General features: G+C 40.8%; 1 protein-coding gene and 1 long non-coding RNA gene across 3 annotated transcripts in view; one reads left to right on the top strand and one right to left on the bottom strand.

Moving 5' to 3' along the window:
* The window catches only part of NAP1L4 (nucleosome assembly protein 1 like 4), a 56,020-nt gene extending 45,737 nt beyond the window's left edge, over positions 1-10,283 (top strand). Inside the window, exons 14-16 of one of the 2 annotated variants that reach the window (XM_048855175.2) lie at positions 865-921; positions 2,181-2,218; positions 8,969-10,283. In XM_048855175.2, the coding sequence (XP_048711132.1) occupies positions 865-921; positions 2,181-2,186 (63 nt within the window). In that variant the 3' untranslated portion in view covers positions 2,187-2,218; positions 8,969-10,283. The remainder of the gene's footprint in view (positions 1-864; positions 922-2,180; positions 2,219-8,968) is intronic. The other variant, XM_048855173.2, reaches the window with a different exon arrangement.
* The window catches only part of LOC142072490 (uncharacterized), a 33,698-nt gene continuing 19,669 nt past the window's right edge, over positions 7,126-21,154 (bottom strand). The window contains exon 3 of the long non-coding RNA XR_012668885.1: positions 7,126-7,834. This is a non-coding gene — a long non-coding RNA (uncharacterized LOC142072490). The remainder of the gene's footprint in view (positions 7,835-21,154) is intronic.

Here is a 21,154-nt window from a genome sequence, read left to right as displayed (position 1 = left end):
TAGGTTCACAGGCAGTTTTGTATTATGGCAACCACTGTGCTCAATTTTTTCCAGTGTTTCTGGAGCAAAAACATAGTGATAGGCTCTGTACAAAATCTCTGCACTAAAATGAATATAAAAGCAACATTGGGGACAAATCAGTGCCTTTGACAGATATTAACTATTTATTTGAATTTTGCCCCTTTCACCATGATGTGCTTGAGACTCTTTTTTTCATAACAATGCCATGGTAATATGACCCAATCAAGTACTGGAATGCTTAGACTGGTGGCCTCCTTTGACCTGGCAGGTCACATCATGCTGCCTCCTTTTCCCCTGCTTCCATAGGAGTCCTAGTTTTTTTTGCAGTGAAAAGCTTTAACTCTTGTAAAAGCAGATGTGACAGAGCTAGCCTATCTGCCTCCATCAAGATACTACAACTTGAGGTTAGGCATGTGCAAGAGGAGGAACGGAAAGGATCCAGGTGTAGTAAAGAAGCATGTGTGTGGGGCACATGACTGTTCAAAGAAACAGATAAGATAAGGGTTGAAATGGAGGAACAAAATCAGACTGATCCGCTAGCTGTTTTTCCAGAAGTACAAAACTCAGAATTGTGTTACAGGCACAACTTTTTAATTTTTTTTTCTTTTTCCTGTACAATTGCAGTAACTTCCACAGAAATGTTACATTCAGATCCACACTGACATATGAGACTTTCTGGACCAGATGACTGGTTGTCTCGTCCAACCCAAGTAGATTTATTTTTCACAGCTGACACACACAGAGGAATGCAATAGAAGGCACTGTATAGTTGGCTTTGTGCAATGTAAGCAGTTGCTTTAATCTAATTTTAATTCTTGTTAATCTCTCTTCCTCTTATCATAGGAATTGGAAGGTGAAGAGGAGGGAGAGGAAGAGGAGGATACAGAGAGTGATCCTAAGGTTAGTTTTTTTGTTTGGGCATATATACTTATAGTACATTAGAATTGTACAAACTGTAACCATGAACAACGTATCAGGATACTATGTCGTGATCATTCTCTTCATTCCTGTTCTTTTACACTTTTTGTATTGTGAAGGGAGTTAACTTCTGAACTGCAGACTTTCTTAAATATTTTCCTTAAGTTATAAATTGCATAAGTAATCGTTTTTATTTGACATGTTAACTTTCTCACTTACTTGCACTGGGGAACAGATGTGATTGATATGTTTTCCACCTTCCTGTGTAAAATTAAAGGTCAATATTTAAATATTTCCAAAGAAATCAATTTACAGGATGTGTAGGTAAAAATCTTATACCAGTTGAAGTCTAGTTTTAGAATGAATTAGTTTCTTTGACAAGTTTGCTAGCTCTATCTATTTTTCTCCTATAGTAACTCTGCTCCTTTCATTGTGGTTGCCTTGCTGAATCCCACACACTGCCATCATGTCATTGTGTTTAACCTGAAGAAAAGCTGAAAGCTAGTACAAAATATAAGGTTTAGTTTAAAACTCATGAGATATGGGCACTGCTCCCCCTTTTTACTCAGTTTTCAGCCATAATTTAGTCACCCGGACAGTTAGCAACTAAAGTTAATGAAAAGGGGAGGAGACTGTTTTATTCATTTTGCTATTAAAGTAGCATCTTTCCATTTCTTTAATGGCAATAAGTATATAAAACTTGCAATTTGAGATCATGGTACTGATACACGAAGCCTTCCAGAATTTATCACAATATGCAGAGTCTACTATTAAATGCTTTTAGCCTCCATGCCGGGAATCAGTCCTGTCTCTTGTAAAAGGCAATAGTAAGTACAGTATTAAAAGAAGTCTGTATTCTTGATGAAATATTTGTTTGAACAGGGAAAGAGTAGCACTTGCAGAAACAATATTTCACACTCCATTTTCATGGCTCTCCTGAACAGAGAGCTGGAGGGCAATGATGGGTTAGCTGAGAATTAAAAACTATTAGTACTGGAGTAATGGTGTCAAAGATACTTCAGGGGAGAATCATACCAGTTACTGTATTCTTAATTACAGTGGCCATACATGTTTGCGGAGATGCAGATCTGTCTTCAATAGCATGCCCTGTGGAGTGTGGTATTCTGCAGAACCATGTCTTAAGCTATCTCGGAACGTTGCAGTTGTTGCCTCCTGTATAATTTTGTACATTTCACTTTCTTTCATGCTGACAGTTCCTTTCAATTTTTTTTTCCATTTAGGTGTAATTTAAGTCTGTTTATCATTCATACATTTCTAGGTAAGGTGGAATTCCATTCATACCTAACTTCCAATGTGTAGCCCATGCAATGTGGTTTGTTTATAGCTACCTTTCTGGTTTAAAAAAAAAATTAGGCAAAACTGAAGTTTTAGGCCTCATTTGCAGTTCAGAAAAGTGTAGAGAGAAATCTGTGGCTGGATACCTGTGAATCATCTCCTTAGAATGGATTTGTACCTAGATTATCTCCTTGCCTCCCTATTGCAAATTTATGCTTACATTGTAGCACTCCAAGGTAACATTACATATTGAATATACAACATTCTCAGGACACAAGTTTATACCTCTGAGACTTGTCACAAAGATGTTTTCTCTTGTACCTGGGTTTATACTGTGTCTTTTTAGTGTGACTTTTAGTTGGTTTTCATTGATAGATCTGTATTTACAACACACTTCCAAACTCTCTCCTCTAGTTTGCTCCTTCTCCACTCTGGTTGAAACTCTCCTCATGAGTCACTGACTTATTCTGAATCTAGGTGTCTTATCTATAATCAATCTCTGCTGTCTCTGACGGCTACCCGGTTCTCCGGAGATCATCTTCTTTCTTGGGCTTCTGTGATTCTTTACTTTCCTAGTTCACTGATCCTTCCTTTGGTGTTGCTTTCATTGGATCCTCTTTCTCCTGTTCTCCAGTGCTCCCTTCTTCCCCCTCGCCCTGAGTGATCTTGTCTGCTCACATGGGATTTTCTCAAATCTACCTGTTACTTCTCTTTCCTAAGGCTTGTGTCTTTCTGTTTTTCTATTTCCTCATAGCTGTCCTGCTGCTTTCCAAAACACATGACAAACTGGACTCGTTCTGCCTAACCTTCTCCCCACACCCCTGGATTTGACTGTGATTGATCACTCCACTGTACTTCCTATCACTCAACCTCAGCACTGAGCTTATCTTGTGATTTGTTCTCTACAAATCTAATTGCTTTGAAAACCAGCCCCGACCCCCACTGCCAAAATTCATTCATGTCATATTCTCTCACGCTCACCTGGACTCCCCAACTCTCATCTCCCTATCAGGGGCTCCCCATCTTTCAGAATAAAACTTAAATTGGCAAGGCTCCAATCCTATCAGTACAAAAAGTTTATCTTCCATTTCTCCCATCTTATCCACTTCACTTGGCCGACTCTTCTTGCCGCCTTCCTTTTTATTCACTCTCTGTTCCCTATGCCTGGAAAGGCATTCCGTTTCTGTTCACCAAGAATCCTTGCTCTCCTTCAGATCTCTCCTCCTAAATCCACTTTTTGCCTAATTGTCCACTGACTTCCATTCCTGTGCTGTCTACTCCTCCCTTCTTACCTTAGCTCATTTGCTGTATAAATATCAGGATATACTTTATTTTCTTGCTTTGATTTGCTTTTTTTGTTTTTTTTTTGTTCCCTACCCACATGTCCTAAGTTTGTCTAATTTAGGTTGTAAAGTGTTCAGGCAGAGCCATGTCACTTTAACTTGTGTAAAGCAGTGTGCAAAGGGTTGGTGTTGTATAAAGGTGTTAGGTTTAGAAAGGCTGTATAAGTAGCCAATTAGTTGTCTTGTAACTGGTACACTGGGTGCCTTGGAGGACGCTTGTCCGCTTACTGGTTGAAGGCGTGAGTATGATGTCGTTGAGGGGAGAAGGATAGCTAACTAGCTAAATTCAGATAACTAGCATAGTTCTGTCAGTACTCCAGGGCTGAAATCTCCCCTCCTGAGAGGATGACAGTTGATGCTTTGAAATACTTGCTCCATCTTCAAAGCAACCTTGGCAGAAGCCTCCAATACTAAGCAGCAAATCTGTTTTTGATGACCTGTGAAAGATGTCTTCTGTATATAGGATGACTGGAATCTTTCAAGAACTCCCATACTCTAGCACAGTTCCTCACATACATTTACTGTGAAGTTACTTACCGCTTGTTTGATGCTTGCTTTTTCCTCCATTCCTTAGGATCACACCTTGGGTGACTTATTGAGGGATAATAGGATCATCAAGATTTGACATCTTGACGTGATGTCTGAGCCTTGGGGGTGGTGGGGAGCTAGTTAACTCTCCTAATGTGTAGTCTAGCTTCCAGTGATTGATTAAATGCCTGGTTTTCTCCTTGCTGTGCCTGACTCTGAGAACAAGTATTTAGTGCTCACTACCTTTTGTTGATCCCACAATAGCTGGTGACCAGGTTGCTGTTAAGGGCACAGAAATAAGTGGATGACCAGCTATCCGAGATGCATGTCAGTCCAGAATATGGAACAAAATGGATTACTCCGTTGTATAACACTGGGCGCTTTCTTGAAAAAGACTGGTAAAAATTTAGAGAGGAGGAGTGGAATATTCTTTGAATCAACCAGCAACATCTATTGTTTGAGACAAGATAACATTAAACAGTGGTGGAAAGGTGAATGACTGCATCTACAGTCAGTCATATCTTTTGAATAAACGTATTGCTAATATGAATCAAAGGATTGGGAATCAAGACATTGACACTAACTTGCAGAATTTTATTACTTTATTATTAATGAGCAGAGACATTACTTGAAATATTTGCTGGACTTTAAATGTATATCAGTTCAGTGCTCTGAAAGGGTATAGTTTTAAAAGCATTTAATCTGCAATGCTTTGGGGATGTACAGAAGTCGGGAAAGCAGTTTGACCAGGGAAGTTTGCAGTGTCTTGGATCTGTCTTGTTCTTCCCCTCCTCCCCAACACACTGCAAATTTGGAGCTACAAGTAAAGCAGAGGACCACTCCTTGAATGTAGAGCTCAGTGAATAACTCAGCTCTGATCTATAGTACACAGCTAGGCCAACGTAAGGCAGTTTATATCAACCTGTGTCAGTGTATACGCTACAGCCTTGCTCCTGCCGAAGCGAGTGCCCTACACCAACGTAACTCAAGCCCTACGTCTCTCATGGAGGTGATGTTTGTGTAGTTAGGGCGACGCAGTGTCTATGTAGACAGTGCATTATTTACATTGGTTGTTGGCTGTCATTCTTGTCAATTTCACGGCTCCATGTTGGAGCTGTGAAATTGACAAAAAAGTCCTCCTGTGCAGGGAGACAGGTTGCTGCCCCGGGACCCTGAGGTTCTCTTCAGGGAGCAGGGAGGCAAGATCCTGAGCTCTAAGCTCCCCACACTGATCTTCTTAGGTCAGTGGAAGTGCTCCTGGTGAGGAAGGGTAGTATGGACATTAACCACTGCAGTAAATTACTGTGGTGGCTGTAATCTGGCCTAATATAGGTCGACTTACGTTTTTACCTTTCTCTATTGGCTTGAAGAGCCACTTATTAAATACATGTTCCCTTACAGGGTATAGTCAAATGCCCTTTAACCTTTTCTTTAAACTACACTAGATTCTGCTTAATAGTAATCCTGATATTAGCTACTTCTGGTTAATTGCAGTGTTTTACTGGAAATCAATCTCATCCCATTAGCATCTGTATTAATAGGATTTGGATGTTAGCAACAAGAACAACAAGGAGTCTGGTGGCACCTTAAAGATATTAACAGATTTATTTGGGCATAAGCTTGTGTGGGTAAAAAACCACTTCAGGTGCATCTGAAGTGGTTTTTTACCCACAAAAGCTTGTGCCCAAATAAATCTGTTAGCCTTTAAGGTGCCACCAGACTCCTTGTTGTTTTTGTGGATACAGACTAACACAGCTACCCCCTGATGTTAGCAACAGCGTGCCACTTATTAGCAATCTATCCTGGAAGAAAGGTGCCACCTGCAGGGAGGTTTTCAAGGCTGCAGCCAGGGAAGGAAGGTGCTGGGTTTTGTCTTCTCTGATTGCTGCCTCGCAAACCTGCCTGTGAGTAGTGCTCAGCACATGCTACTGTCCAGCAAACCTGCCTGCATGTAGTGACCACATAGGAGGTAAGAGGCTGCAGACTGGGAAGGGGGGCTCAGGGCAGACCAGTAGCAGGAAGAAGAGCTGCAATTCGTAACAACTTCCCAATTTGGGGGTATTGTTAGATTCCTAGGCTGCTAGTGGATTCCTAGGCAACTGTATCTGTAAAGAAGATCACTTTCCGTCTGCACCTGACAAGGCAAGTGCAACTTGGATGGTTTTATGTACCTTAGTACAGCTATCCATGCCTCTGTCATTTCAAGGCTAGACTAGTGTAATGTTCTCTGTGTGGGGCTACATATTGAGACCATTTTGGAAAGTGAAACTTAGAGAGCATCTCTGTCAGCTTGCTGAAGAGAGCCTTAACTCAAGAGCAAACCACTGGTGCTATGTGATCTGCACTGGTGGAGTTCAAGGAGTAAAGGAAAGCGCTAAATACTTTGGGTCCTGGTTCTTTAAGAGATCACTTTGCTCCCTATGATACTTCAAAAGATGTAGATGGTGAAGATGCTTAAGATAAACCAACCCTCCATTCCCCCACATTTGGATGTGGGTCCCTACTGGCAGGGTATTCTCTATGAAAAGGTGCATTGTCTTGGACCTTCCTAGTCTGGCAGAACCAGATCTGCTAACCTTCTGAATATGCTCTATATGTAATCTATCACCATATTTTTTTTCCCTCTGTGCTTGGAGACTGGATTTAGTGAGGCAGGCAAATAAAGCTATTTACTGTGTGAAATACTGGGGTTTAGATCATTTATATTTCAATTGCATTTAACAGGTAAATTTTTCAAAAGCACCTAATCTACCTTTTAAAATGGGATTTAAGCGTCTAAGTGCCTAAGAGAGTTCATTGAAAGACTGTGAGATTTAGGTGATTTTTACATCCTTGCCCAAAGCACTGTATTCCTGTCTCTTGAAAAATAAAACTATCCTAGAGAGATACAAACAGATTTTCAGTGTGATGGAATAGCATTTAGAACAATATCTAGGTTTTAACATGTGACACTTACTACAGAGGGAACTTTACAATATATATGCAATTTCATGTATCTTGTTGAAATTATGCAACAGCATTTTATTTTTGAAATGTTTTTATTGCTGTAAGGTGGTACAAAACATAGATAATAAATAGTTTATTAGAAAATATAATACACAAGGGTTTTGTCTTCATGAATAAAACAAATAAAATAGTTTTTCTCTTTGAAGCAGTAACATCACTACTTCCCTTTCCTACCTGCTTAAAGGCTGTTATATTAAAAAGATCTAAAGTAGGATTAAAATATAGTTTCTAAACCATTATAATGTTGTAAACAATCTTTAGTTCATCAGGTTCATCAGTTAAGTGTTTGGGTTAAATTTAGCCATATTTTGCAATTCTGATTATGTCATTTATACAATCTTTCTCTTAACTGACATTTCTGCTGTCTATTTGAAATGACAAACTGCTGTCTGTTGACTTGATATTTATCTCCACTATAAAGCAGTTGTTTAATGAAATGTTCTTTACTTCCAAAATAGGCTTTTTTGATGGCTAGGAAGTTGTTCATGTTCTCCCTCTTATCCACAGCTAATCAAACAGTAGTACCATGTGATTACAAGTAGTATCTGTCAAATAGGCTTTTTAAAAAACAAAACAATATTTCTTTGCTGTTGCTGCGTTGAGTGTATGAGGATTCCTTCTTGACAGGGTAGGCACCCGATGTTTGAGGCTATATCCGTGCAGATTGATTAACTTCTGTGTCCTTTGGAAACCCAGACAGTTAGGAAGAGGCACTTGGGCACCTGATGATGAATAATTAATATAACATTTATTCTTTATGCTTCCTTTTTTACAATATGAAATGTTCAGATTTGGAATAGTTAACAAGTATAAATCATTTTTACAGTCAGAGTGGTACATTGTCTTGAAAGATGTCTTCCTTAGAGCTATTTTCCTTACTACTGTAGAGTTCAACAAAGCCGTGTTTGTGTTTAAAAAAAAAAAAAAAACCAGAAAACCAATAAAAACACAAATCCTATATCTAGAGTAGACATGGGTAATGAGAGAAACAAAGGGAAGTATATGCTCAGATTAAAATATCCTGCTATGTTGTGTAAAAAAGTAAAGCTAAGCAGTTAGAGCATTTAATCAACGCACCTTTCTTGTTAGTTTTTTCCCCAAGGCTTTTTCAAACCCTATGCTGTTGTAGGGCTATAGGTGCTTTTACTTTCTGAATGCTCTGATAGATCAGATTAACATTTGGCAAGAAGTGTCTGAATGAGTGTTAAATGGTTGAGTAGTTATTGGCTAGTGATGCAGAAGGCATCTGAGGGGAACACAGCCTGTTAAATAAATATTTTCCATCATCTCCAACATAGAGCCCAAGACTTGAAAAAACAAGTGCATTGATTTTTTTTCAAAAGTGCTGAGGACCCTGCATCTCCCATTGACTCCAGCACTTTTGAAATCTGGGCCACTTATTTAAGAGCCTACATGTGGACTCGAGAATTTGTTTTTGAAAGTCTATGTTGCCAGAAGCTGGGAATGGGCAACAGGGCATGGATCACTTGAGAATTACCTCTTCTGTTCATCTGTACCTCTGGGGCACCTGGCATTGGCCACTGTCAGAAGATAGGGTACTGGGCTAGATGGACCTTTGTTCTGACCCACTATGGCAGTTATGTTCTTAAATGGTAGAGAGAATACAAGTATAATAGAATAATCTGTGAAGTGCTGAGCAACTGTAGGTCAATGGGAATTGTAGTTAAGCACTTCATGATTTAGCCCGTGTTTACCTGTAGCTTTCCTCCCCAGTAGACTTTTTTGGTGGTAACCTATGTAGTTGCCTATGAAGGATGCATGACCAAATTGCCTGGAGTGAACTACCATTGTAGGCTTCTTCCTTTTTTTAACTTTTTTTTTTCTTCTCCAAACAGAAAGATTCCAGCCAACCTGCTGAGTGCAAACAACAATAATAAGGAAATACCACTTCAGAGTGATATTTGAACAACTTGTAACAAATATGTTTGGATACCTGGCCTGCAGTTCAGGATATTCCATTGCTGCAGCACAATCTTATTAACAATGCTTAAAATTAATTTGTTTTCAGGTGCATGATTTTCACTAACTCTTTCGTTTTCTTATTTTTTGCTTAACTTGTACAGTGGTATCTTCACTGCATTTGGGAAGTATGAGGTTTAAATAAAGCACACTCTACAGCCTTTGGTACACTGTAGCTAAATAATTATCTGTAGGCTTTCTGATGAGCCTTTTGCCCTCTTCATAGGGAACTAGACCAAACTTAGTCCAAACTACAATGTAAAGACTATCCATTTTCTGGGTAAATGTTGAAATTGTGGAATAGCATATGTGCTGAGAAGCTAAACTAAACTAATTAAATTTATGATAGCTAAAACAAATACAACAACATGACTTGACTTTTGCTAGTAGTTCTCCTTTTTTAATATAAAATTTTCCTGCAACCTACAAATCAGACTAGTGCTTGAGCAGCTTCAAATGTCATATTTATTCTCAGTAAAGCCAATTAAATAAAAGTAATTCTTCATTAAAGGGGATGTCATTTGAGATTTATGTAGTTCACTTTCTATTTATTTATTCATGTTTGTAAGTACTTTGACTGAATTAGTGCTTTTTTAATAGTTTTTAATATACTTGAAAATATTTTCCTGTTTGCATAAAATATGGGTACTTGTACAAGGAAAATTTTGATTTGGTCTCTCTGAAGGTAGTAGACAAAAGAAATGAACATGTTTCAAAATGACAGCTCTTTTGGGGAAAAGCATAAGCATACACGCCAAATTATTGCTGTTGATGGAAATGAGTTGCAGCCAAAGAACCAGAAATTTTCCAGTAGTCTTACTGCTTAATATCCAGCCTGGGAGAGGCTTTCATTCTGAACATATAAATTAACAAAATTTAACTCGGTAAATCTGAAGTTCTGTTTTACTTGCAACACTCAAATTACTCTGTTCCACAGTTTCTTGTTTTGTTTAAAACTCTGAAGTCTTCAAAGCTACCTTATGTTGTTGTGCAGAATTTCAGGTGCACATTTCTAGTTTAAGCATCCAATGCCAACCTCTGGCAGCAGCTGAATAGCAGCTGTATCAACACTGTGACCAGGCATGTAGAGAGTGCTCCAGCCTTACCTTACACATTTGTAACTTAATACGGTGTTTTCAATTTGTACAGAATAGTTAATAAATATTCTATTAAAGTTGTGAAACATGGAAAGCGATGCCTGTCTTGTTCGTTTTTCCTGTATTAACTGAACACACCCATTTGATTTCCTATTTTACATGCCTCTGTATGCAGTATGAAAAGAGGTGTGCCAAATGGGCAAAAATGGGTGTTCAGCTTCTTACTCTAAATCCAAATATTTAGAGAAGGTTTGAGGCGATTATGTCTAGCGGGCGTTATCCAGGTGTAACTACATTTGAAGTACAGATACATAATCATATTTATAACTTCAGATACAAAAATGATGCATGCACACAAATAGGATAATCCTGTTCAGCAACTCATAACTTTCCCAATGACACCTCACAGGACTTACCTTGTACAAAATGCATCATAATTATGCCACAATCCTATCATATATCACTGTGAAGACTATGGTGTGCAGTGTCAGACTTTCCTGCATTGAACTGAAGTTTTCTCATAAAAAGTGACCTTGTAAAAATGCGATTGTAAGGGTTCTTTATTTTGTCTTGCTCATTTGCATAATCAAACTTACTCAGTTGGCAGATTTTTTTCTTAACTGCCAGAAGTCTCACCTTGGGCTCTGACATGCCAGCTGAATATTTTCCTCCAGTCACCAGCAGGAAAGACTCTGGAGGGCAGGTTATTCCCTCAGCATCACCTGTCCACGCCCACTATAGACTGAGGTTGCATGGGTGCCAGAGGACACACTTTGTTACCAGTGATGCACGAGATGGAAACCCAACTTGATAGTCCACCACAGCCCAGGATAAGTTCTACGGGGCTAGCAGAGAAGTGTTTACTTGCAAAATGGAGCAAGCTTGATGCACATAAGGAACCATGCAGTACCATTGTTTCTTGCTTATGCATCATGGATGAAATGTGTATGTTAAAAATGAGTGACTAAGAGAGACTAGGGAGTTCTTTTAAGAAGGGTTTATTAAATGGCCCCAAAAACCCCCATGATTCCACTATCCAGGTAGGACAACTTTGGATAAAAGCCTATCCTGATAGAGTGGCAAAGTGAAGGTTGCAATTAGAAATTAAAGCAATATATACCAAATGGGAAATAGCAATATAAAATTAGAAGCTATGCAATATTGAAAACACTTTGTCCTTATCTCTGCCAGCCATGGATTTTCTTCTGATGTCTTTAAGTATGCTAGAAACAAAAGAAATCCTAGAAATGGTTTAGGCCATTACTAGATGGAGATGGTAAAATTGTTCATGCTAAACACAAGTATGGTGGTTTTTTTAAAAAAAATTGTTTTGGGTGGCAAGAAGCAGGATGATGTACTCATACTGGGTAAAGAAGTAATTTCTATCCATGGGTAACAGGATGTTAAACATCTGCTAGGAACAAACATTACACACTGTAATCCAGTCACCTCACTCTTTTTATCAAAAAAAAAAGACAGACTGAGCTCTAAGTCTCAGTAGAAAGCATTTTCTCCAGTCTTCAAATCATTTGTGGTTCTCTTCTGCACAGTCTCCCATTTTCACTATCTTTTTAAAAATATAGACAAATGTAGAACTGTACACAGTATTCCAGTATCTGTCTCACCTATGCCCTCTACAGAGGTAAAAATCACCTTCCTACTCCTGTTTATACAGCTAAAGAATTGCATAGGTGTTTTGCCACAGCTACATAGAGAGCTCATACTGAGGTACTTGTCCACAAGGATTTTAGGGGTCAGAGTCACTGCTTTCCAGGATACAGGGCTCCATTCTGTAGGTATGGCTTGCACTCCTAGTTCCTAGATGTAGAACTGCATTTTGCTGAATTAAAAACATTTAAAAAAAAGACCCAGCTTCTGCTGTGATCCAGATCCCTCCATACAACTCCCCTGTCCATCATTTACCTCTCTGACAATCTTTGTCATTCACAATTTATCAGCAGTGATTTTATGTTAACCTGAAGATCAGTGATCAAAATTTTGAATAGCAGCAGAACCCCACTAGAAACACCCCCATTCAGTGATTTCCCCACTGACAACTACTTTGAGATATCATTAGCCTGCTCCAAGCCATCAGTGTGCACTATACAATATCAGTAATCAGAATGTTGTGCAGTACTCAAACACCTAATGTCTAAGTATATTACATCTACACAGTTACCTTTAGCAAAACTTGTAATCTCAATAAATGAAATGAGGTTTGACAAAACCTAAAGCCATGTTGACTTGCATTACCTATCTTCTTTTCCTTTAGGTCTTTATTAACTGAATCCTTTATCAGCCCTTCCATTATTTTGCCTGGGATTGAGGTCAATATAGCCAGCCTATGGTTACCCAGGTCATCTCACTTGCCCTTTTTGAATACTGGCACTCTTGTCTTCAGGAATTTCCCTGGTGTGCTAAGATTTATTTACTGTTATCAAGTCTGAGATGACTCTCTTTGGACTCTTGTGTGCAAGTTTTTCAGGTCTGCAGATTTAAGTACCACCTTTTATAGGGAGAAAATAGTAGGGTACTAAAGGAATTAAGATCTACCAGAAAAGGGTCCAAAAGAGCCAGTGGCTGGAAGTTGAAGTCTTTTAAGTTTTTTAAGTGAGGGTGCTTAATCAATGGAACACACTACTAAGGGAAATCGTGGATTCTCCAGCTTTTGCTGTGTTCAGATCAAGACAGATGTCTTTCTTGAAGATATACTTTAGTCAAACACCTGTTGTTTGGTTCAATATAACGGTAACTGAAATGTAGTGGTGTCTGATGTACAGGAGGTCAGACTAAACATAGAGATCCATTCTGGCCTTGAACTTTCTTTGGGAAAATTTTTTTTTAACATAGGGTACACTAAGAGTTTGAGAACAAAAGAGAAATCGAATTTTGCCATTGTTTGTAGTATGTTAAGTATACAGAGTTCCATTGTAAAATGTTCGCAGCCTTTAATCCTTGAAAAGCCTAATTTTAGGGCCAAAACTAATTGTGCTTGTTCTCAGCCCAAATATTGGACCTTCTGGAAAACTTGTACTTGATATTGTACAGCTTTTCCTGAGTTATTTGGGGTGAGAGGAATAACAATCAGCAGTAACTCAGCTGGCTAACAAAGCTGTAAGCTTGTATGCTAGTCCTCTGAGGACCAATTCTCCCATCTAATATTGAACCAAATGCCTGAAATTCTATAGCATGCAACTGGCTGAGTGTATTCAGTGGGCAATAATATCCTTTGGCTTTCATTTACTGTCATGTTCATCAGCAGGAGTCTGGGCAAGGACGTGGAGATTCCTTTAGGCAGCTGGGGCAACTTTGGAACTGAAATCCAAGACAAAAATCTCAAATGGGCAAAACACTAAAAAATATACTACAGGGAATAATCCTGCAGTGGTGGAGACGGGGCCATGAATTATTGTGATTGACTTACGAGGTTTTTGCTATCTGATAGAGGAATTGCTAGACCAGATCAGAGCTACGGTCCAAGTCCAGTCAGAAGGGAGATCTACCACTTCTAACACAAACCCTCTGAACATTTTCAATAAAGACAAGGTGGGTGAAGAAAAATCTCCTGTTGCAGCATCTTGGTACATTTGATTAGTGAATTCTAAACTTCTATTCAACAAAATAAGTAATCTTCTGTGTAAGTACCTGTAGATTGCCACTGTAGGGACCACGGTTCTGCCTTATCCCAAAGTCATTTTAAAGTAGCTTACCTACAAGGGCCAAATAGCTCTCTGTGCGCAACCAACAATGGCAGTAAAAATCTCATTTTCACAGTACATGTAACTTTGTTTAAAGAGATGTATTAAACTAGTTTCAGTGGGGCTAGGACCAGGAGTCAGAGGCGTGTTCCATTAACTATAACCAGAAAATAGTGAAGCAAAAAAATGTAAGATTAAAGAAAAAGATTCAGTAGGGAATTTTTAAAAAATCCCAGGTACGGCAGCTAGACTAAATTGACATTTGTAGCTATACTATCTATCATGGTAGGAAGAGCACTTCTAGTGTAATTTTTAAGAATAAATGATCTCTCAAGTCCCGTGTTTCAATTAAACAGTGCTGCGATAGGTGTTCCCTCCTGTGAGAGAGGACCATTCTAATTCAGGCCAATTCCATGCAGGGAATTGAACACGGAGGACTGTAACCCTGACAATGACTCTGTACTGGGTAGGGAGCCAGGGCAGAGTGGATGGCTGGGGTCACAGATGCCTGGTGGCAGGCTTTGTTGCTGAGTAAACAAGTTTATGCTTCAAGACTTTACCAGAGCATTGACTGCCTGAGGCTATGATGAATTTTCTCATAAGTATGTTATGTAATTGGCTGTTAAAGCACGCTACATCTTTGTCTGAAGCACCGTCTCCCTTTTCGTGTTGCAGACAGGATATCTGCCTAGATGCACCATTGGTCTGAGCAGATAAAAACTTAAACATTTTTTCTGTCTAGGTGAGTCCACAACCATGGAACCATGTATTCAGATCAACCATTTAAATGCAAACATTCCATGTAAAATTACAAAGCCACTGGGGACGTTGAGAGCTGCAGACTCCACAGCCACGTTGCTCACATAAAGTTTAACTAGTGACATAGACATACCTTGAAAATAAATGGGAGCCTCTTAGCATTCCTAGACTCTCTATCTTTGTAACACTAACAGTGAACTAAGAGAGGTCTTTGTACTTGATATCGTCACATGCGCATGCTGTGATCCCAAACAGTTCTAGCCTCTTACAGCCTGTGGACGGAAGCCCAAAGTTATTCCCAGAAGGCAGTGCTGTTTGGGGGAAGTGGCAGCCTCCTGCTCTCCAATAATAAACAGTCACTCACATGGGACAAGTGTCCAAACCATCAACCCCCCACAAGTTGGTGCTGATGAAGCTTGTTGCACAGAGCGAGCTGTTCATTGACTGCCAGATTTGTTCGTAGCCCAATTTTCTGCTCTGCTGGTTCACCTCTCGCCTACACAAGAAAATTACTCTCCACCCAACAGCATGTTCACCTCCTACACAACTCACATTACTCTAGGGTTTTTACTGTGGGAATCTGTACAGCTTGTGATGCCAAACCCAGCCTAATAAAAGCACACCAAGCATGGTCTTCGCTTGACTGTATGTAACACACTAACTCAACATTTTTTTCTCTGCAAAAGACTATAATGCTTTATTAAAATACCCCATCCTCAGTTGTATCCTCTTCTCTCCCTGCCCAGGCCCCCAACAATATATGAAAGTTAAGCACAAAGGAATACTGGAAGATCCTGCCTTTGTAGTGTAGGAAAAGTGCAATTTGGGGAGAGAGGATGTGATTATTCAACACAAGTCAAAACAATTGGCCGACCTTTCAAAAGGTACCACTGTAGGTAGGGTGCATCATGCAGCCACAAGAACGACTTTGGCAAAAGGAGAATGTAGTCTGATACTAGGACATGGAGCTCAATCTCCTCCAGCGAATGGCAATAGGGATGCTACCATTAACTGGGTGCTCTCCTTCGGCTCACTATGTACACTTTAACATTGGTGCAACAGTCAGATGTCTCAAAGGGCTGCAGGTGCTCAATTTCATTACGTACCAAGGGTTATTTGGGTACTGATCTTGCCATTTGGCTTATTTGCTTTGTAGCAGATGGCCTTGTGTTACAGAATGTGTGCCATATCAAAGTTTCGGGAGGAGGAAGCAACTAGGACAGTGAATGCAGTTCTGCTTTGAGCTTTCTTTCGAAGAGGTTAGACCCAAACATTCATTTATGAAACAAATGTTGAGCAGCCTCTAAAAATGGATGTAGATACAAATACTCATAGATGTTGAACAAAAAATTGCACATAATTTGGCAGTTGCATGTGGTTACTTGATTTGCACATATAACTCCACCTCTATGGTCTGTATCGTTATATGTTGCATCCTCTGTTTCGGTGAGGGGACGAAAAGTTTGGTTCATAGTGTCTTTGGTTGCCTAGAGAAAGGCTCGTCTTGATTAAATCCATATGCTAATAAAGTTCAATATCATGAACACTCTCAGTTTATAAAACCATGTTAGTTATAAGAGCAACACAACCTACAAATGTAACCAACCATTCCATATGAATGGAGCGAAGCAAAGGGGATGGAGCTTGAGGAGGGGCAATAATATAAAATGGAAGCATGATAGAAGTACTCTAGCATCTACTTTGGGCATGCTTGGAAGTCATCCGATTGCGAAGAGTTCCATATTTGTCTATCTAGTGCATCAGTTTATGCCGAAACCTAGAAGTGGAGGTGCTAATCCAAATTCTTGACAAAACTTAATGATGGAATGTACCCCTCTGAATTAGGAGCGTGAGTTTATATGGGGAGGTGTCGAGCTAAAAAAAGGGCAGACTGACTTGTTCTAGACGTTTTAATGCAAAGCAGCGCCAATTAAGTTATACCTGCCTCTGACATTTCTTCAAAAAGGTGAAAAACTCCCCAAATGCATTGCTTTCAATCTCAGCCTCAAATGCACTACTGTTTAGAATAAAATAGGACAAATAGCAGCACCTTGAGAAAAAGATGGGCTTTCTCTACATGAGAAAATGGAATCATTATTAGGATGAGTGGCGGTTAATAACAGTGGCACCTGAGCTGGTTCTAAGTGCAGTTCACCTGTAAGTGTTGACAAGGCCTAACTGTGTCTGCAGTACAAAGTAGTAAGATAACACGCAGTAAGGTAACTGTTTAAAACCTGCTGGGCTCAGGGTTTAGAAAGGCTGGTGTCAGGAAGATAACACCTGGACCATGCAGCAGGACAATCGCTAAAAGCATTGTCTGCTGCGTATTCACGACCGTTAGTTTTAAGTTTCTGGTTACACTCCATGTTGTTTTGCATGGCGCTCAGCGATTATCAACTTTATAGTACTCACCAAAAACAGAAGATGGACAAACCTTTTTGTGACGGGTGCTACCTGGAACTGGGGTACCACTGAACCCCCCCCCAAGCCTGGGGTCCCTTTCACACTGTGCTGCTGTGACAAGCTGCAAAGCCCTCCAGCCTACACTTTCACCAGCATTCACACAGATAGGGACACACCCAGCTGCAGTTACACACAGTCAAGCTAACCACCAGCTTCCCAGCCGAAGATCCCCCAGAGCAGTACAGTCCTGCCTTGGTCAAATCTGGCCAATAGATTGGATATGAATTAGCAGATTCTCACCCTGAGAAATGATACAAGCAGGCTGCAGAGCATTAAAGGGCAAGTTGTTCTTGCTTTACAGCATTGGACACCCCTGGTGTTTCATACACAGGCTAGAAAGCCCTTTAGCCTGGGTCCAGCACTTCCCCCAGTTCAGTCTTTGTTCCTCAGGTATTTCCAGGTGTCGTCTTGCATTGGGAGTGAAGAACCACAGATGATGTCATGCCCTGCCTTATATAACTTTTGGAAAGCTTGGTTCACAGCCCAGTCTGTGGCAAAATACTGACATCCCAAGATGGAGTCCAGCTTCATGTGGCCTGGTCACATGTTCTTGTGGAGTCATAGCAGCCATCACTCACAGGCTGTCTGTAGCATTCTCAGGAAGGCTCAGCAGGTGGGCGATCAGCTTCACCTAAGGCCTATTGTTTTTAACCTAATGGCTCATTTCTTTGAATAGACCCTTCCCAACCAGCTATCTAGCCTGAATGCATCTTGTCTTGTGGACATTACCCAGGTGTAACTACATCTGGAGTACAGATACATAGTCAGTATTTATAACTTCTGATACAAAAATGATGCATGCATACAAATAGGCTAAGCCTATTCAGCCCTTCATAACGTTTCCAAAGACACCTCACATGACTCATCTTGCACAAAACGAATCATAATTAGGCCATAATCCTAGCACAATAACAGCACCGTGAAGAATATGGGGGGGGGGGGTGCAGTGTCACACTTTCCTCCTGGTACTTAAGGCTAGTCCAAGGATGACTGCACAGAGCTGAGCACTGGCCAGGCGTAATCGGCTGTAGCAATAGCTAGGTGAAAGGTGCTCCCTCAGCTCCAGTCAGCTGTTGCCTGGATCCAGCACTAAAGGAGCTGTGCTAGAGAAGCTCTGTGTGGCTTCTTCCTAAAGGCCTGGCTGTGAGTCCCGTTCTTCTAATGCTGAGCAGTTACCTGGGTGGTCCAATGACTTCAGGTGGAATACTTTGTGTGACAGCTCACAAGCTGGGCCTCTGTGTTTAGGAATTATGCAATTTAACCCCAGGGTGCATGGGCCCTTAAATGCCAGTGAGGACAGCCAGGTCTATGCTCCCAGGAAGCGAGGCTTCTGGTGTTTTGGGTTAGGTGCCATGTATAATTCTGCTGTCACTTGTCGTCTTTACTTCCTTGAAATTCCTTCTGGTTCATGAAGCAAGTAACCCTTCCCAGCGAATCTCACTTTGAAAAGAAGTACGGTGGGTTGTGATGCAGGAATCCAGTGATCTTTGTACTCAAAACCTATTGCAATTTTTTTCACTTTGGAAAAAAAAAAAATCTCTTTTGAGCTTATTTGATTCACTGACCATCAGAGGCAGCCACAGCATTTTTGGGTGAAACATGAGTAGTCGTGCACCACTGAACCTCACCTCCTCCCGTTGTGCTCATACCAGGATGGCTTTAGGATTTTTGTTGCGATTGGTGAGCTGACGCTTCAGGGCACCTAACTGGAACCGGAGGGTCACGACCAACTTTGGGGACCCAACCCACAGCGTGCGAACCTCTGTACTAGCGTACCTAGCTCAGCACGCGATTGATATTTGTGGCCTTACTCCCATTCAACCACCTTTTCCCAGCCATGGTGCAGCAGGCTGTGAGTGCGATTGCATTGCACCAGCTCAGCCACTAGCTAGGTTTCAGAGTAACAGCCGTGTTAGTCTGTATTCGCAAAAAGAAAAGGAGGACTTGTGGCACCTCAGAGACTAACCAATTTATTTGAGCTTGAGCTTTCGTGAGCTACAGCTCACTTCATCGGATGCATACCGTGGAAACTGCAGCAGACATTATATACACACAAAAAGAAAAGGAGTACTTGTGGCACCTTAGAGACTAACCAATTTATTTGAGCATGAGCTTGTAGCTCACGAAAGCTCATGCTCAAATAAATTGGTTAGTCTCTAAGGTGCCACAAGTACTCCTTTTCTTTTTGCGAATACAGACTAACACGGCTGTTACTCTGAAACCTGTCTATATACACACAGAGACCATGAAACAATACCTCCTCCCACCCCACTGTCCTGCTGGTAATAGCTTTTCTAAAGTGATCATCAAGTTGGGCCATTTCCAGCACAAATCCAGGTTTTCTCACCCTCCACTCCCCCACACACAAACTCACTCTCCTGCTGGTAATAGCCCATCCAAAGTGACAACTCTCTTCACAATGTGCATGATAATCAAGGTGGGCCATTTCCTGCACAAATCCAGGTTCTCTCACCCCCTCACCCCCCTCCAAAAACCACACACACAAACTCACTATCCTGCTGGTAATAGCTCATCCAAAGTGACCACTCTCCCTACAATGTGCATGGTAATCAAGGTGGGCCATGTCCAGCACAAATCCAGGCTTTCTCCAAGTTTAAATCCAAGTTTAAATCAGCCACACTATCAGAGGCTCGTTCCCCTGCACATCCACCAATGTGATATATGCCATCATGTGCCAGCAATGCCCCTCTGCCATTTACATTGGTCAAACTGGACAGTCTCTACGTAAAAGAATAAATGGACACAAATCAGATGTCAAGAATTATAACATTCATAAACCAGTCGGAGAACACTTCAATCTCTCTGGTCACGCAATCACAGACATGAAGGTCGCTATCTTAAAACAAAAAAACTTCAAATCCAGACTCCAGCGAGAAACTGCTGAATTGGAATTCATTTGCAAATTGGATACTATTAATTTAGGCTTAAATAGAGACTGGGAGTGGCTAAGTCATTATGCAAGGTAGCCTATTTCCCCTTGTTTTTTCCTACCCCCCCGACGTTCTGGTTAAACTTGGATAGTGGTCAGTTTGGATGAGCTATTGCCAGCAGGAGAGTGAGTTTGTGTATGTATGGGGGGGGGGGGGGTGAGAAAACCTGGATTTGTGCTGGAAATGGCCCACCTTGATTATCATGCACATTGTAGGGAGAGTGGTCACTTTGGATGAGCTATTACCAGCAGGATAGTGAGTTTGTGTGTGTGGTTTTTGGAGGGGAGTGAGGGGGGTGAGAGAACCTGGATTTGTGCAGGAAATGGCCCACCTTGATTATCATGCACATTGTGAAGAGAGTTGTCTCTTTGGATGGGCCATTACTAGCAGGAGAGTGAGTTTGTGTGTGGGGGAGTGGAGGGTGAGAAAACCTGGATTTGTGCTGGAAATGGCCCAACTTGATGATCACTTTAGATAAGCTATTACCAGCAGGACAGTGGGGTGGGAGGCGGTATTGTTTCATGATCTCTGTGTGTATATAATGTCTGCTGCAGTTTCCACGGTATGCATCCGATGAAGTGAGCTGTAGCTCACGAAAGCTCATGCTCAAATAAATTGGTTAGTCTCTAAGGTGCCACAAGTACTCCTTTTAGCCACTAGCTAGTATGTCACAGGGGTGCTTTTTGTGCTCTACAAGCACATCAACAAAGCCTCATGCCACCCCTGTTCAACAGGTAAACTGTTGGATGTTTCTGAGATGCTGAAGTTATGCAAAAACCGTTCATGTTTTCATAAGATTGGCATTTAAAGGCTGAGGCATTGGCTTCCTGCCCCAGTGAGCAGAAGTGGGGAATGAGTATGAATTATCTCATGCTGTACTTTGCTTCATGCTGGTTTCAAAGACTTTGTCAAGATAACAGTGATTCCATTTAAGTTGTGAAGGGAATTTTTACAAGCAGAAAGGGTAAGAATGAGGCTGGAGCACACAATTAAATTGAGGAAATCCTCTGCCTTGTGGTTTTCCATTGCATCTAGGCCATGTCCACACCAGCAAAACAAAAACAAAAAAACCCTAGCGTGCAAGGTTTGTTGGA

Source organism: Caretta caretta, chromosome 6, assembly GCF_965140235.1.
Source record: "Caretta caretta isolate rCarCar2 chromosome 6, rCarCar1.hap1, whole genome shotgun sequence".
Taxonomy (NCBI): domain Eukaryota; kingdom Metazoa; phylum Chordata; order Testudines; family Cheloniidae; genus Caretta; species Caretta caretta.
The sequence above is the reverse complement of the archived record's forward strand: the minus strand, read 5'-3'. Positions and strand labels throughout refer to the sequence as shown.